Source organism: Harpegnathos saltator, unplaced genomic scaffold, assembly GCF_003227715.2.
Source record: "Harpegnathos saltator strain DR-91 unplaced genomic scaffold, Hsal_v8.6 scaffold251, whole genome shotgun sequence".
In the NCBI taxonomy this organism is placed as follows: domain Eukaryota; kingdom Metazoa; phylum Arthropoda; class Insecta; order Hymenoptera; family Formicidae; genus Harpegnathos; species Harpegnathos saltator.
In genome coordinates this window covers 87,907-105,000 of record NW_020230041.1, presented here as the reverse complement: position 1 = coordinate 105,000, position 17,094 = coordinate 87,907, and the positions used below count along the sequence as shown (strand labels likewise).

The following is a 17,094-nucleotide window of genomic DNA, read 5'->3' as shown; positions in this document are numbered from 1 at the left end:
AGGCAATAGTGATAGACCCAAACCGAGTCATCCACCACAAATCACAAAGTGCAACACCACAGAGATTATTGATAGCTGCATCAAACGCAACAACGTTGACTCTGAGATATATTTATACAACAGGAATCAGGAGAAAGAACAACAGCAGTTGAAGCAGTCTCATGCGCGACTGCAATGTGATAAATGTAAATATACTACGAATCTCAACTCGTTTATGATGCATCATATAAGGGACTATATGAAACAAAAGATATTCTGTAATAAATGTGGATTATGTGCTTCTGAAAGTAAGGAGGAAATATTGCCCAATTCTAAGACAATTGTAGAGCAGTTGGGAGGCAATTGTGAGAAAGGTTGGATCTTAAAAAAGAGTGACATCATTATGCTAATTATTAGATTCAGTTCTCTTTCTAATTTTTATAGTACTATCAATATCTTGCAGATCATTCTCAAATTACCAGTGACAATTTCATAGACTTGTCACTTTTTCACAAGATGACACAACTTTTACCAGTTCAAGCAACACAGAATACTCAATTACCACTGATAAATGCATCAAATTATGAATATATTTCCAGTATATTATTACCAGGTAGGAACAACAAATTTACTTTTATGATCAATTACTGGAGATGAATTTTAAACAGTAATATTCCTGTCATAGAAGGTAATCTTCCTTCATCCTCTCAGCAACAGACTCTCTTTCTTCATGCAATGGAAATGGACAATGTCGAAATGGACATTTCGAATGAAAAAATAACGAGGATATCAGAGAAAGCGTAAAGAAAAGAAAGCAGAGAACAATTGGATAATATTTCAATAATTCAAGTTGTAAACATTGCAAACATTTATTCACGTTTTTGTATTTCATGTTACGATTGCGTACGACTAACGTCGCGATACTATGTAAAAGATTGTCAACGTGTTGGCTCATCATGTAAAATAATTGCCATTATAATAGCGGTAGATTTTTATTTTTTCATGAAAGGTCGATAGTATATATATTCGATTATCGATAATTCGACTGTCGATGTGCATTCTCTTAAAAAATTGCTTATCTGCGAAAGAGGGCGGGTATATTCTCACTGGCTTGGTTTCCACCGTAGTCATAAGTCCGGTTCTACTTCGGTGCAGGATCGAATTTGGGTACTGTTTCCAGTGAAAGCAGAGTAGAAGTGAGGAAGACCCAATAAGAATTAACATTTCAGTAGAGCCAACTTAAGTGACCATGTACTTCTTGTTCGGAATATCTTGTTGACATTGGCCGCGTTCAGTAGAACAAAGTGATCAGTGAGCGCTTAGTGATTATTGTCTGTGATTGGAGCATTCTTTTAGATTCTTGATAGACCCAGAAGTATTTACCAATCAGGAGCGAGATTCGGTGGAAAATCTAGTAATGTTGTCCAGCTGTTGAGTCTACTGAACGCGGCCATTTATTTTGTATAAATGTAACTGCTTACCTGAATAATTTTAATAATGTGAGATAAATGTCATGGCAATCACGTTTCGTAAAGGAATGCTTGCACTTTAGATTATATGAAAGTTATCTTGTAGCAGAGAGAAATCTGAGAACGGCCAACACGGCATTTTCTGCGACACAGACTTCGCACTGGGAAAAGGCGCCATCTGCATCCATTTTGAGAGGGGAACATCCACTACATCCACTTTCAGGCGGTTTATGTCTGTGCTACAACCATAGTTGCCACCTCTATGCCAGACTTTGCCTGGAGGTTTAAAAAGAGCGGCGGAGGGGGGAGCAGGAAAAAGTATGTATTAAATATTAAATCTTCGAATACATTAACATATTAAGTTCAAATTAAACATCGTGAGATAGTAATAATCATTATAAAATTAAACATTATTCATATTTTAACGAACATACGCATAGTACACTAGTACGAACATACACTAGTATTACATAGTTGTAAGAAATGTTAAGAAAAAATATGCAACCACCCGATAAAATATTTTAATATATTAACATAGTATTACGTTTAAATTAAACAGGGTGTATAATTAAACAGGGTGTTTATATTAAACAGGGGGTATAAACATTTTATACAGGGTGTCCCGTAATTAGCTGCTAAGCCGAAGTGTGAAGGTAGATTGGTTTAAAACAAACATAAAAGTCCCACTCCATTTTGCAAGATATGTAATAATTGTCGAGTTATTAATAATAGAAATCTGACGAATGAGCGCGCACTCAGATGGATGATTGGAGAAGCGTCGCAGCCTCTCGGGTTACAACGTGTCCCAGTCGAAAAGGTTTAGATACCTAATGTAGTAATACATTTTGCTTTTATTTATTTTATACATTTTACTTTTATTTATTTTACTTTTTCCGAAGATGGATGGAAATGCACCAATCAGAACGCAGTATTTTCATCCAGCGAGCAATCCAGTACAAAACAAGCACCGTGTGCCGCTGTCTTTAAGGCCCATCTACAATGGCTGCAAGAATAAGGTTGTAAGCAGTAAGAAATGGACCAATCAAAATCGATTATTTTTATATTAATCGACTGTGGTTGGTCCATTTCTTACTGTTTACGCTTACAACCTTATTCTTGCAGCCATTGTAGACGGGCCTTAATACTTGATTATGAATATCAACTTAAATCCCGTAGGACCAACGGTTTTTGGCTGTGTTCCAAAATTCACTGCCAGTACTGAAAATACATAGTTTGTGTCACGTATATTATAGATTTTCAGTGCTGGCGGTGAATATTGGAACATAGCCTTTATGGCCTATATGGTCTGTTTTATAGCTGCACTGCTGAACTGGTGCAATAAGCTAGAGTGAGAGAACCTATATTTGTCTCACTTCAATTTATTGCACCAGTTCAACAGTGTGCAGCTACAAAGAACAGACCAATTATCTCGTCGATGCCGAGCGCAAGTTTAAGCGCTAGTGATATTTGTGGTGCAATATTGCCGTTACTGCCTATTTGAAATACTCGAAACGGATTTTGGAGGCAATCTGGTGACAGGTTGAGCCAGTTGTAAGTGTTACGAGCATTTTACTTGAATTTCTTTGTTCGCGGGTGCAATGGATATCGAGATACTCAAATGTGATACATTGGAAGTTCTGCAGAATGGTGACAACACCATTTTGCAAAAGTGGATATCCTCGTGTCGAGAGTTTCGATCGCACGTCGCCGCCAAGATCGAGGAGAAATTGTCGCTGGAGGCAGGTGAGTTGCATTCACGAGGTGAACTGAAGCGATCCAACATTTTCTGTGTTTATAAACACAAATTTGTATAAGAGCAAACTTTATTGGTACAAATGAATCGTTAGAATTTTTTGTATACGTCATATTTTGCAGATAACACCAAGAAGAAATCTATCAACTTAGAACAGACGACAGGTCTTCAACAGGAAATCAACGCTGTTGAGTCTAATATAAACAACATTGTGCCAAAACTTAAAGTAGTTGATAAAAAAATATCTAATGCTACAAAGTTACAAGAGAATATAAAGACCGAATCAGATGAAATGAAAGCTCAATTGGAAACTTTGTCGTTAGAAGTATTAGACTCACAAATCAGTAAGTGTATCATTATACCTAAGTCAAATAGTTTGGGATTGTAACATTTCTCGTGTGATTGAGTTTATTGTTATATCTGTTTTGTTTGAATGTCATTTCAGAAATAGAAGAGAGAAAGAAGAAGAAAGTTTTGACATGGGATGCTCTTAAACGTGCATGCAAACTGTACAAAGTGAATTTGGATATACATATAAGTCTTCAAGAGGAGAAAGATTGTCAGAATGTAAAATTTTCCTTTTTTACACACAGTAAAGATATGCAGGACATGTACTTTGTCCAATTATCATGCATCCAAGATCACTGGAAAGGTATGCGACATTAAAAATTCAACGTATCTGAAGTAAAAGGTATGACTGATAATGTTAATAGCATAATCATTATTTCAGTTGAACAGATTGAACCAAAAATAAAGGAGGAACATTTCAATCAGTTAAGCTCCATCACAGATTTTCCTGGCTATTCCAAAGTATCAGACATTAAGTTGTTTTTGTGCCAGATACGAAATGTATATCTAAAGTATTACATGAAAACGAGAAAAAAAAAACTGTAAAAAATTTGAGACTGTTATCAATGTTGGTATTTAAATTGATATATCTTACAAGAAGCAGTGTATTCTTATTCTATGCCCCTCCTTGTGAGAGTAGTCTTTATTAATAAAAGTTAACATATTTATGCTACAGTAAAAGTTATACATATAGGATATGTGACATACCACACACGTCGCTGCTTAAATATCTGCACGATTTCACACGATCGTACTGTTCTCGCCGTTGTCACGATATAATGTTTTTCCCTTTCTTTTTCTTCCTTCTCTTCATTTTGTTCTCCTCCAGTTTGTATTGTTTTACAGGGATTTTACGATTGTCCGGGATATTGACGTAAAAATAACTGGAGAAGAAGGAATCGATTTGCGAATCACAGTGCGGATAAATAACTTAGATGCTAAGATTAGAAACAGGTCTCTGCTTTGTCTTTTTATAAGTATATATATATATTTACATAATATATGTATAAATGGTACCTATCGTACGTAAAAGCGCTTGCAGACATCGCGAAAGATTCACTTACAAGGTAAAACCAATATGACGTGTGTAATTCTCGAACTAACGCTCCGATCATTCTCCGCGACAATTGTGTTCCGTAATGCGAGCAAATACCCGTGTATTCTCATAGCAGAGTATACGCTGTTCGCCCGGTACCGTAATACTTATTTATTTCCTCCGCAGTTTTCGCGATGTCCACGACGCCATGCTTCCTCTATTATTAACACGTTCCGCGGCGAACTAATTCTACACGAATCTTACACGACTTGTCTACGCCGCGTTATCACGCGTCGTATTTTACCTGTCAAATAGCGCTCGTGTCGTGATAATTATCCAAGCATTTGACAACCATATCTCGCTTAGCCCGACGACCGAACATCAAACGGAAAGCCTGAACGGGAAGTTCAGCGTGGGCCAAGTCGGTGGCCCACGCGGCGCGGAACGTGTTAAAATACTTAACAGATAAATTATTTTGATTCCGAGTTCTAGCTAATTAAGCTAGCAGTCGTACTATGGACTGCCCTTCTGCAATATGTGTGTACGTTTAAAGAGAATCGGGCGCGGAAGAGATGACTTCACGACCCTATGATTTGATAAGATCGACGATTAGCGGTTAATGCGGTTCAACGGCGGATTTTACGGATTTCTCCATTTCGGCGAGAGTATCATATCTCTCTCTCTCTCTCTCTCTCTCTATCGCGCGCGCGCCGCTTCTTTTCGCGAATCTGCTGTGCAGATTATCACGCGTTTACCTCAATATATGCTTATACCTGCATTGGTATAATCTCCCGCGCGCGCGCGTTCTCGCACAGAAACGGGCCGATCCATTATGTATGCGCGGAGGCGCGCTGATAACAATTCATCCCTATTGGCACGAGTTAACGGAGGAGTCAATTGATCGCCCACTGCCAATCTGTCCGTACCATGGCATAAGTTAACAGATTTCATTTGCTCCATTGACCCGCCGGGAATCCATTTACATATACACACAACCATCGAAGGAATTCGATCGAGGACCGAAATCTCTTCGGCGAATTACTTGCACATCGCGCGACCGTTTTCGAATTCTCATCCGCGCGGGCTACGTCATCCAGAAATCCCGACGAGCGTCTCGCCGGGAACGACGCTTCAGCGCGTTTCCGTCGCGCGAGGATGTTCCGCGAAAAGTCACGACGACGACGTCGACAAGAGCATGGAACAATGAATTGACGACGGCGGCGACGTTCGCGAGTTCCGCGAACGAACTCTGACGGTGTTTCGTCGGAGAAACGCGGACACGACTATCGACATGATTTCCTGTTCGTTATTCATCCAGTGCATGTGTGTATGAATATGCGTGTGACGAGAAAGAACGCTAAATTAGAGACTGCTTAGACACCTATGCGCGAATGGGACTTACCACTGATAGAGACTATTTACAATGTATAAAGGAGCGTGCAAGAGCAGCCCGACAGCATCGCGGAGCTCTCGAGCTTCCCCGAAAGCGCTCGCGGATATTTGGTGCGTCGAGAGCCCTTGTTACACATTCTCACTACGTACTAGTGTGGGAGTCTAGAGACACGGCATGTCGCATTGTCGGACGGTCGCTCCGTTCGCACTTTGGTGGATCCTCTTCCTTCTTCTCCTTTCTTCTTTCCTTCTTTCTCTCGCGACGGAGACAACAACGGGACACACGCGCGTGCGCGCGCGCGCGCGTGTGTGTATGTGTGTGTGTATGTGACGATGCAAATCACCGATTTTCCCCCCGCCGGATGCCCTCGCGATGATTCTCTCGCGAGAACGAACAAACGAACAAGCCGCGACCCGTTTCTCTTTCTCTACCCCCTCTTCCGCATCCGCTCTTCTTTTTCTTCTTGTTGTTGTATTTCTTGATCTTCTTCTCTTTCTTATTCTTCTACTCGCTCCTCCGCGCTTCTGTTGTACCTTTCTCTCTCTGCTTCCCGCGGCTTCTCATCCCGCGTCCATCGATGTGATTGTTCGCGCGACTATTCTCGAAGGGGGACCACCACCCGGGGGTCGCGACGCGCGACCCCCTACTCGAGGGTGGCAGCGAAGGACACGTTGCCGCCAGATGCGGCCGCCGCGGCGGCCAACAGCAGCGTCGGCGGCAACGGCGCCGGCGGCATCGCCGACGTCAATTCGACCGTCGGCGCCGACGTAGTGGTTGGGCAATCGCTGCCGACCCCATAAACCTTGGCGTGATTTACTTCGAGCGCGACGGTCAGGTCGGCCAGGCCGGCGTCGCACAGCACGGGATTATCTGCGGGCAACAAAGCGTAAGTTTGTATGTGTATGTATATGTTTAGTAAGGGCCTGGCTGTCAGACACAATACGGACAAGACGAGGAAGGAGGTAGGAGGGATAGGAGAAACTTACTCGAGAGAGAGAGAGGAGAGTCTCTCCACCTCACTCCTCGTTGCAGACCTAAATTAGTGAGTCACAATCTGCAATGTTTTGATTGTAATTATTTTTACGTGAATTATCATGAAAAATTTATCGTAAAAGCGCGCGCGGGATTAATGGCGGTGTGGCGCCAGCCGCGATAACGAAGATTAGCCGTTTGTTACGACCGGCCAACGTCGTTTTGAAACAGCCATGTGCGCGACGGATCAGCGCTCGCATGACGTGGTTGACAAATTTTCAGCAAATTCCGAGTCGCATTCGGTTATCAGTTCCGGCAGCGGTTTTTCCGAGCGGGTAGCGGCGAGTGAGGAAAGAGAGTGCCCGACGATGGTGGTGCGGCTGCGGAGACCGGCCGCGGAAGATAACGGGATTGGGCGCGATAATGCGCTCTCGCGAAGACGATATTAACAATAACAACAGCTCAACTCCGAAGTACCGAGGAAAAGACGGACGGACAGAGAGACAGAGAGAGGGAGAGAGAGAGAGAGAGAGAGACACGGACTCCGGTATATAATAAATAATTCGAGATGGCGCCACAACGGGGGTTATCGCGAGAAATGTAACAAATAATATGCGCCTCTGGAGCCGAACGGAGACAAGTCATTATCAGCGAGTAATTTATTTTCTATCTCCCTCCGTCTCTTCACAGTGGCTCTCTCGAGCCGCCCAGCCGCGCGTTCTCTTCGCCCGCTTTCCTCTATCTTTCTTTCTTGCCTCGCTCGTTTTCCTCCTGTTTGTCTGTTCACGCTAGACCTTACAAGCAGTGTTTATTAATTATGCGATGCCGCTGCACACCGCGCCGCGCCACGCATCGTTCTCTATTCTCTTCGATCAACGTTTAACGACCTAATTGGGTTTAATAGTGTGCCGATTGTTGCGAATAATATTCGACGGACGAGACCCTCGGGAAAGTGACAAAAGCCGTCACAGTCATCGCGATGTTGAGTTTACAGGGGAAAAACGGCGGCAGCATCGAGCAGCATTCGCGACGTTTCTTCTTCTTTTTCTTCTTCTTCTTTTTCTTCAAATACCGCGTTATCTTCTTCATCCTTCAATTTAAAAGAAGACGAAGTCTCGAGCGCGATAACGATCGTTCTTGCAAGGCCGTCTCGGAATCTGTCACGTCGCTGACTGTCGTGTCACCAAGCCGGGACTCTTCTATAGGAATCAGAGTCTCGTCTACGAGACAGTTAACTCGATTACCGTTCGTCTGTAAAGGGTCTCTCGCGCACCGTGCGAGCGTGTGATAACGCTGCAGCATATATCCATCTTTCTCCCGTTGACGCGATATTACGAGGGCAAATAATTTCGCCGACTCACCGATCGGTCGCTTCACCCGTCGTCAGATGTCGCGTGTATGTATTTCGGAAGAAAGCCAATCATCGCTCCGCGTGCGACTTATTTTTGCTTGCCTCGATATCGGAAATTATTTTCTGATTACACTGTGTATTTTTAACGTAGCGCGGCGCTGCTTTTAATTTTTACGCTCACCGCCGTTATATAACGCTATCGTAAACAATCCCTTGCACGCGCCAATGGGGCTGTCGCGTATACGCGGTAGCGAAAGTGTCGAGCCTGAAAGCGACACCGGCGATTGAAAGGACAACGCCGACGGAGGCGGCTGTGGCGCGACGAGGGACGTTTCGCGAGTAAGAGAGAGAGAGAGAGAGAGAGAGAGAGAGAGAGAGAGAGAGAGAGAGAGAGAGAGAGAGAGAGAGAGAGAGAGAGAGAGGGAGAGAGAGGGAGAGAGAGAGAGAGAGAGAGGGAGAGAGAGAGAGAGAGAGAGAGAGAGAGAGAGAGAGAGAGAGGGGGGAGAGAGAAAAGGAAATCTCGATATAAACTCACCTTGAAGGTGTATGCGTAGCACGTCGGGGACTCCGTGAATCGTGCACCGCGTGTTGGCCACCAGCTCCGGCATGAGGGTGCGTATTTGATTCATGCTGACGTCGGCCAAGCAGAGCACCGGGAAGCCGCGAAAGTCGCGGCCGGACAGTGTGATCAAGCGATTGTGCGACGCGTTCAGCTCCTCCAAGGATGGCAACCACGTCTGCAACGACGATCGATCACTCGACGCCTCCGACGCGGAGGGTTCCTTCCACGGAGAAAGGCGGGAGCGGGGGGGGGGGCAGATCAAGAGGATACAAGACACAAGGGGAGGAGAGATCAAGTGCGTTTAGCCTACCTCCGAGGTGTCCTCGAGCGTGGTGAGTTGATTGTGAGAGATATCAAGTACGCGCAGCCCGTCGAGACCGTAGAGGTCGCGGGGTCCGATCGTAGGGCCCAACGCGTTGTGACTGAGGTTGAGTCTTTGCAGCTCCTTCATGCCGAGAAACAGCGAGCCGTCCAAGCTGCGCAGCTCGTTATGCTGAAGGCACATATCCTGGATGTTGCCGCCTGCGATCTCTTCGCCCTCCTCTTCCACGAGATTCTGCGGCGAGGGACACCCGAAACGAATGTTCGTCGTCGGATTAGTCATCGTCGAGGACTCGGTTTAGACTCGGTTCTTCCTCGCCGTTACGGAATACCTACCTCCGAGGAGGGCCTATCCCTGTGCAGTCTGGCGATTCGGTTGTTCGACAGGTCGAGCAACCTGAGCTCACGCAGACCGCGTAAGGACGTCAACGAGAACTCGCGCAGCTCGTTGTGTGTCAGGTTCAGGCACTTGAGCGACTTGAGGGGGTAAAGAGCGCTGCTGCCGTTACCGTCGCCGTCCGCACCACCGAGCGACTTGAGGGAGTTGTGGCCGAGCTCGAGGTCCTCCAACATCTCGGCTTCTATGAAATCGTCCGCGTTCAACTGAGGGGGCACAATTCAGCGTACGTTCAATTTGCTATCCATGTGTGATCGCGTGATTAATTCAACAACTGACGACGACGACGACGACGACGACGACGAGTGTTGCGTGCGAGCGAGTGAGATGCACGGATATATAAGGAAAGTCGAGAGATGTCTGTTCAGTTGAGATAAACGGAGACAGAGCGAGAGCGAGAGAGAGAGAGAGAGGGGGGAGGGCTCGAGATCCTTCCGCCTGGCGGAAGGCGGCAATAATTACGTTACATCGTGGTAAATTGACTCAATGTACGGCGTGCTTTAGCGTGAACGAACGCCTCGGCTCCGTCCGGCGCGTCGCGACGCGTTAAAGCGTATCAACGAGAGCACGTGCGCTCCGAATGCGCTCGCCCGACACACAACGTTCCTGTGACGCATTTACTCTCATTCTCGATCGACCCTCAAGGGAACGATCCCTCTCTCTCCCTTGATCCCGACGCACTGTTGACCGATCTTGTGTTTTGACGGTTTGGCAATAAAAAGAAGGAAAAAAGAAAACAACAAAGAGAGAGAAACGAGCAGTCGGGAGCAAAGAGGGTTTGCGAACAATATTGACGACGGTCGGTCAACGATGCGTTGTTGACGCAGACTTGCACGAAAAATAGCCGGTTAAGAAGTAACGGACGCTGAAAATAGCCGGTCAACAATGCGTTACGGAGAGAGCTCGTTTCTTCAAAAGAGGGGACACGATATTCTCCCTGTTGTCCGCGCGCGCGCGCGAGCAGGAGCGGATAAGACACGGCTGAAGAGCGCTCGTTCGCACCCCGTTCTAAAAATCGGGAACGGGAATTTAAAAGCCGAGTTTAAAAGCTCCAGGAGCGCAAGGGTCTCTCTCTCTCTCTCTCTCTCTCTCTTTCTTTCTCTCTCTCTCTCTCTCTCTCTCTCTCTCTCCCTCTATCTCTCTCTCTCTTTCTCGCGCGCGTGACGTAAGCGTAGCGAGGCCAAATACCTCTTGCAGCTCGTTGTACGAGAGCTCCAAGAACTTGAGGCCCCTCGCCTTCTGCAAAGTGCCGTCGAGATTTCGAATCTTGTTGTGCTGGAGGAAGAGGCTCTCCAGACGATGGAGGTAACGGAACTCGGCCGGCAGATGCGTCAACTTGTTATCCGCGGCGTAAAGCATCTTGAGATTGTGCCCGGAGGACGGTAGCTCGCCGTCGAGTGACGTGAGCTCGTTAGAATTAATGAACAACCACTCCAGTTGATTCAGATCTCTGCAAGCAATACGTGCGAGAGTAGGCACGTGGCTGAATCCACCAACGGAACGGAACAAGGCGGGATGGGGGAGGGGGACGGAGGGGGCAGGAAAACCCTGTTACATGCACGTTCATGCAAAATGCAGGGCTGTTTCTCTCTCCCTCTTCGCGCAGACAGAAACCGACAGAGGAAGAGAGGGAGAGTAAGAGAGAGAGAGAGAGAGAGAGAGAGAGAGAGAGAGAGAGAGAGAGAGAGAGAGAGAGAGAGAGAGAGAGAGAGAGAGAGAGAGAGAGAGAGAGAGAGAGAGAGAGAGAGAGAGAGAGAGAGAGGGATAGGGAGAGACAGAGACAGAGAGAGAGAGAGAGAGAGAGAGAGAGAGAGAGAGAGAGAAAGAGAGAAAGAGGGAGTGATTCCATTTCGTCGGGTCGGCCTTAAGAGAGTCCAGAGTTTCAGCGATCGGTCGACCCACGCGGGTTTCCCTCAGTCAGCGATTCGCGCGCGTGTCACCGCGGGCCGCTTCGCGTTGCCTCGCGGGATGATGTCAACGGAGCGAGTTCGATAAGAGATACTGCTAGACGATAGTAAACAGCAACATGTACGTACGTAAGTGGAAACCGTCGTGAGAGATAGTTCCGCGAATCCTCCGCTGGGATTTGCGAAGTTACCGCGTGGGAGTGAGGAGGAGGAGGAGGAGGAGGAGGAGGAGGAGGAGGAGGAGGAGGAGGAGGAGGAGGAGGAAGAGGAGGCGGTGGCGGCGGGAGGGAGGGAGGAAGGGAGGGAGCGAGGGAGGAGAGCGGCGATCGTACCTCAGGGTGCGATTCAGGCTGTTGAGATGATTTCTGCCGACGTGCAGGTGCTTCACCAGCGGCGGCAACGAGCCTGGGGCCATCTCGATGATCGCGTTCCCCGCCATTGACAAATGCTGCAGCATCGGATTGTACTGGAACACAGAAAAGAATTCATCATGGCGTCATGTGAATCTCGCACAGCTGCCCCCCCCCTCCGCACCCGCCCGTGTGTACTCTTCCCCGAAATTCGCAAAAGTCGTAGTCTTTCTTCGCTCTCGGTAAATCAGTAAAGCCGATCGAAAAGGGAAGTTGAAAATCGCATTCCTGCGCACGAGAACTTGTTCCTTCTGCCGGTAGAAAAGAAAATTGTTCGCGTTTACTCTCCCGGCGCAATGACAACGTCACGTCCAAGTTGCGCAGCAGGCGTGTTGATTAGCGGATGACTCAGACTTTTTTCGCCGGTGATCTGAAACGCGAAAACTCTGGACCACATAGCATGCACAGTAAGCATTTCCGGCACGTGGCTGATCGCGTGCGCCGCATCTCTCGTTTCAACGTCCTCGCGCGTCAACGCGACCTCGCGCGAGTTCTCTCCCGCCGTCTCGCGGTCTCGCGCGCACACGAGATCTCTCTCTCGAGTGCTGTAGCTCTGGAGCATCCGAGCCACCCGCGGCAGGATCCTCACCTTGAAGTCATCCGAATCGATGCGACTGATCCGGTTCCTGCTGAGGTCCAGGGTCATCAGGAGCGACATGTGCGACAGGATGTGCCGCGGTACCGACGGCACCTCGTTGTCCGCCAGGCTCAGATACAGCGTCCGTTCCATACCGGTGAAAACGTCGCCATCCACGAGCCTGCAAATTATCGTACCTTTCGCGATTGTCTGGAGAGGAGGGGGTGCTGGAGAACTCGTGCAAGAAGTTACGTATTAACTCGTACGTGTACGATAACGGCTTACGCATACAAAATTTCGTCGAGAAAGGAAAGAGAGAGAGAAGAGGGGGGAAGAGGGATACTTTTGATCGACAGCGTCTGACATTTCACAATTTCACACATTACTTGCTACTATGTTGCAGCGTTGTTTATCGCTCGTGTAATAATAAGCAACCGGGAGCTCTGGAGCCGGAGACGGTGCCGGGCCAATGCCGTCGAAAAAGCGGCGACGCGCCAGTCGTTATCGTTCGATTATTCACTTATAACGTTGGCTCACTGCGCCTCGTTATTTAATTATTCCACGACGATAAACAACGCGCGCGGCTCGCCGATAACTCACGCGAAGAGGTCAGGCACGATTAAGATTTCATTCTTGCTCCCTTCTCCCCCGTCGCGCCTCCCTTCCCTTCCCATCTCTCCCGCCGCGGCCGTCTCGCGCGCGCGAGGATGCTCGGCGTAGCTGAAGAGGAGACGTATACCTCTCCTCAAGGACCGTCTGTTTCTCGCTTCTCTCGCGGCGCGACACGCGCGCCATAGGATCATCAAGGAAGACCGGTAGCTGGTCCTTTGTGTTGTCACTCTCGTAAAGGACGACGGCCACCGGACGGACGTTATTCCGAGGGAAGATAATGACACACCGGTGCACGACGCCAAGGAAACACGAAATCGTCCCGCGCCGCGCCGGCGACGGCGACGGCGATGACGACGACGAAGCCGGCGAATTCTCCACGGGCCGATTTTTCTACGGGAGCACCGAGACGATTTATCGCGGTTCATTCAACCGGGGTGTTTCTCTCTCTCTCTCTCTCTCTCTCTCTCTCTCTCTCTCCCCCTTCCTCCCTCTCTTCCCCGCTCCTTCTCTCTCTCTCTCTCTCTCTCTTTCTCTCTCTCTCTCTCTATGACAGTTATCGTTGCGCAACTGGTATCTCCAGTCTCCTGACGCGATATCCTGCTTCCGATCGTCGCGCGCGATAACATTTAACGTCACCGGCCACGTTCTCGTGGTGACGTACGTATACGCGGCGGTGGCCGGAATGCGCGTTGCGAAATTCGTCTACGGTACATTACAAGTACGTGCGCGAGAGAGCCGGGCGAGAGAGCGGGCGCTGCTGTACGTATCATTGTTATCGCGTTACCTAATAACGTCGGGCGCCACGGAAACGTACAAAAAAATATACTCTCTCTCGCGCGCTGGCAGATACCGACGCTATTATCGAGCATGTTCTCGGCAACGAGCCGGGGCCGCTACGAACGGTCTCGTCGGCGGTTAACGCGGCTTTGCGAGCGACGATCAACCGTGAGACTTCGACGCTGAGATCTCTCGCAGCCGTTCTTCGCATACCCGGCCTCCGTGTCCCTCCCCGTCGCTCGTTCCCTTCGAGTCTGCGTCTCCTCCGGGCTGCTCCATTCTGCACGTATGTTCAAGTATGCCCTCTTGATTCCGAGTTCCGGTTTTCTCGTCACGAGCGTCACACGTGTACGTAACGTTGAGCTCCAGCCTGAGAGAGCTCCAGCTCCTCCAGAAAGGGGTGCGCATTCAGCGTCCTCGATACGCGTCCAGAATACGAGCCCGTTCCTCGCGCCGCCGGTCGTCGCAGGCGAGCGCGCTACACGCCGCGGACGCCTTCGCAAATACTCGTTATGAGAATTAAGATCGCTTCTTTGTTGTACATGTACAAACGTCTCCATTCAATGTCCGCAATAGCAGACGATGACCTTTTGCAAAGATACCGGCCGCCGCCAGTATCGACGTGTATGGCACACTTACAGACGGACTATATACGCGACGGAGTACACGCTGGGCTACACGAATGACGGAGGCGGCGCGCGGCCTCGGCCTCCTGCTCTTCTGGCCGTTTTCGTCGCCGTGAGCGACTCGTCTGTCGACGATCGCGTCGTTTTCGGTCACTCGCGGCCGCCGCCGTCGTCTCGCGGATTAGCGATTGGACGTGTCGTCGCGGAGCGCGCGCGCGCGCTCGATAAGATTGAAAGGGGTGAGGACGAGGAGCCGTTTATCGCGTTTTAGAAGCGGTGCGAAGTCCTCGATAGGTATCTTGTAACATGCGCGGTGTAGTAACCGTGGTCGGCGACTTTTTCTATTTTTTCTCTCTCTCTCTCTCCTTTTGGCTCTTTCTCTTTCTCTCCCTCTCTATCGCGAGTCTCGTGATTTTCCTCGCCGGCCCGCACCAGCGCGCTTCGCTCGTCAAGCGGGCCATCCGCGCGTCGCGCATTACTCAAGTTTACAGTCCGAATTGTTCCCCGGCCAGTTAACCGTGGTTAAGGTGGAAATTCACATTTGGCAGTTGTGCAGAATGTAGGTAGAATCAGATTCAAGAGTGGTTGGCGGAGATGGAAAAGTGATTCGCAGCGAGGAAGTCGTGTAGTTTCATTTGGGGATTATAGTCGTTGCTACTTCGTTTACATTGCTCGAACAGTATCCGATGTATACTATAAACATATTCGAAACGCTTCGCTTTGTACACGTCCAAGTTTACATTCGCACAGAAATTATAAACTCATGTGTTAACAAAAGGTTGGAACTGAACTTTCAAAGAGATGTATGACTTTTAAACGGACTAAACGTTGAAGATCTATATAGAGGACACTGACGAGCGACATTTGATTTGGATCAAGAATTACGTCCTTAAGCACTTACCGAGACGCGTTAACCGGTATGTTCTTCAAACTTTTTGTGTCAATAACGTTTCAATAAACAAACAGCGACGGTTGAAATCTCTCGAAAGTTACGCAGGGTCATGACTCTAACAACGTGTCTCAAGGTCGTTAAAGTCGATTTAACGGCTCGATTTAACCCGGAATAAAGACCGACCTTATTCTGCGTAATTACCATATAATTATACAGAGTACACAATCAACGAGTAAAAAATTAATTTATCAAGTCGACTGAGACGAGACGCGATGTCGAGGTAGACTCTCGACACCCGACCGCCAAGGGTTGACAACAATTTCTCGGGTCGGTTCTCATCCTCGTGCCGAAGCGGAACGGAGAACGCGCCGCGGCGGGTCTCGCACTCACCCTAGATTGTCGTGGTTCAAGTACAGCCGGGTGATGGACATGTTCAGCTCCTTGAAGTCGTGTTGCGATATATCCCGTAGGCTCGAATGCGTCACCCGCAGGCTGATCTGCTGCTCGGGGGTGAATTTGCCGCGTAACGCCTCGGACACGTCATTAAACGACATCATCTTCTCGCACCACACCTCGATACGTCCTCTATGGTGGCCACCGCCACTGCCGCCGCCGCCACCGCCGCCACCGCCGCCGCCACTTCCGCCGCTGCCACCTCCGATCGCGGCATTGTTGTTCGCGTTGGCAGTCGCGGCCACCGGCTGCATCGAGTTGATAACGGGACTGGCATACTCCTCTTGTCGGCAGGTGCACGGGCTGATCTCGGGGCGCACGCTGCAGTGGAGGCTCGCGAGGCCCAGCAAGGTGTAGACTACGCTGGACATAGCCGTCACTCGACGTCGGAAGAACCGACTCGAAGGGCGATCGACGCGATTATTGGGTTGATTATTAGCCACGATCGCGCGACAGGCTGCCACACGACGTCGAGGGGTTTCGTGAACCGCGGCGAGCCAACCGCGCGCACCCTCTTGCGCGCAAAGCCCTCTCCCGAGTGCGTGTCCTCCTCTTCTTCCTCCTCCTCCTCCTCCTCCTCCTCCTCTTCCTTCTTCTCCACCTCCACCTCCACCTCCTCCTCCTCCTCGTTGACGCTGTGTATACACGATACGCAGGAGCCTACGCGCAAAAGGTCTACAGTAGAGAATCCACGAATCAGCAGCGACCGTACGTTCGTTAACAACACGCGATAACGTTGCCGATGATATGATGTCGCATAGCGCAATCAGGGGACGAATGCGGAGCCACCACCGTCGTCGTAGTCGTCTCTATAGTCTCGTCGCCGCCGCGTTACGCGTGTATTACTCCGTTCGGACACCACCGCTACACACCCGATCCACACTGATCACTGGCAGGAACTGACACAGCGGAGGAGCGCGCGCGTTCAGGCACCAGCAACGACTGACAGCCACGTGTTATCTGCACTGTTGCTCATCCACACCATCCTACGGAATATAAGTTCACCGCCTCCCTCTCCCTTTTGCTCCCTCTTTCTTACTCTCTCTCTCTCTCTCTCTCTCTCTCTCTCTCGCTCTTTTGCTCTCGTTCGTGTTCGCTCTCTCCTCTTCTTCGTGCCGTACGTATCGGACGCGAAAGGGGCTTATCGTCGCCAATGGGCCTTCCTCTTGGCGCCACGGACGCGGCGACGGCATTAAGCCGCGGCGCGCCGCGCGAGACTTACTTATAGTCGCAATGTCTCGTCGGGGGTACCGTGGCGC

General features: G+C 49.1%; 4 protein-coding genes across 4 annotated transcripts in view; 2 read left to right on the top strand and 2 right to left on the bottom strand.

The window, feature by feature from the left end:
- LOC105181379 (uncharacterized) overlaps positions 1-1,093 on the top strand; it is a 1,580-nt gene extending 487 nt beyond the window's left edge. Inside the window, exons 2-4 of the mRNA XM_025299044.1 lie at positions 1-353; positions 443-592; positions 665-1,093. The exon at positions 1-353 is cut by the window's left edge and continues 156 nt beyond it. Coding sequence (XP_025154829.1) covers positions 1-353; positions 443-592; positions 665-783 — 622 coding nt within the window. The 3' untranslated portion in view covers positions 784-1,093. The remainder of the gene's footprint in view (positions 354-442; positions 593-664) is intronic.
- mRpL48 (mitochondrial ribosomal protein L48) overlaps positions 1-1,268 on the bottom strand; it is a 3,464-nt gene extending 2,196 nt beyond the window's left edge. The window contains exon 1 of the mRNA XM_025299046.1: positions 1,087-1,268. The gene's annotated coding sequence lies outside the window, so the exon portion shown is untranslated. The remainder of the gene's footprint in view (positions 1-1,086) is intronic.
- Positions 1,269-2,868: 1,600 nt separating this feature from the next.
- Positions 2,869-4,114, top strand: LOC105181359 (uncharacterized). Its single transcript, XM_011138084.3, has 4 exons — positions 2,869-3,191; positions 3,324-3,545; positions 3,647-3,853; positions 3,932-4,114. Exons 1-4 carry the CDS (start codon positions 3,047-3,049, stop codon positions 4,093-4,095), a joined length of 738 nt encoding a protein of 245 aa, XP_011136386.1. The 5' UTR covers positions 2,869-3,046; the 3' UTR covers positions 4,096-4,114.
- A 451-nt stretch (positions 4,115-4,565) lies between these two features.
- ltl (leucine-rich repeat-containing larval translucida) lies at positions 4,566-16,206 on the bottom strand. The gene is made up of 8 exons (XM_011138071.2): positions 15,773-16,206; positions 12,488-12,656; positions 11,821-11,954; positions 10,770-11,031; positions 9,521-9,787; positions 9,174-9,419; positions 8,837-9,038; positions 4,566-6,848 (listed from the first exon to the last, which is right to left on the bottom strand). The coding sequence occupies exons 1-8, from the start codon at positions 16,204-16,206 to the stop codon at positions 6,622-6,624; spliced, it is 1,941 nt and encodes a 646-aa protein (XP_011136373.1). The 3' UTR covers positions 4,566-6,621.
- Between the last annotated feature and the right edge of the window lie 888 nt (positions 16,207-17,094).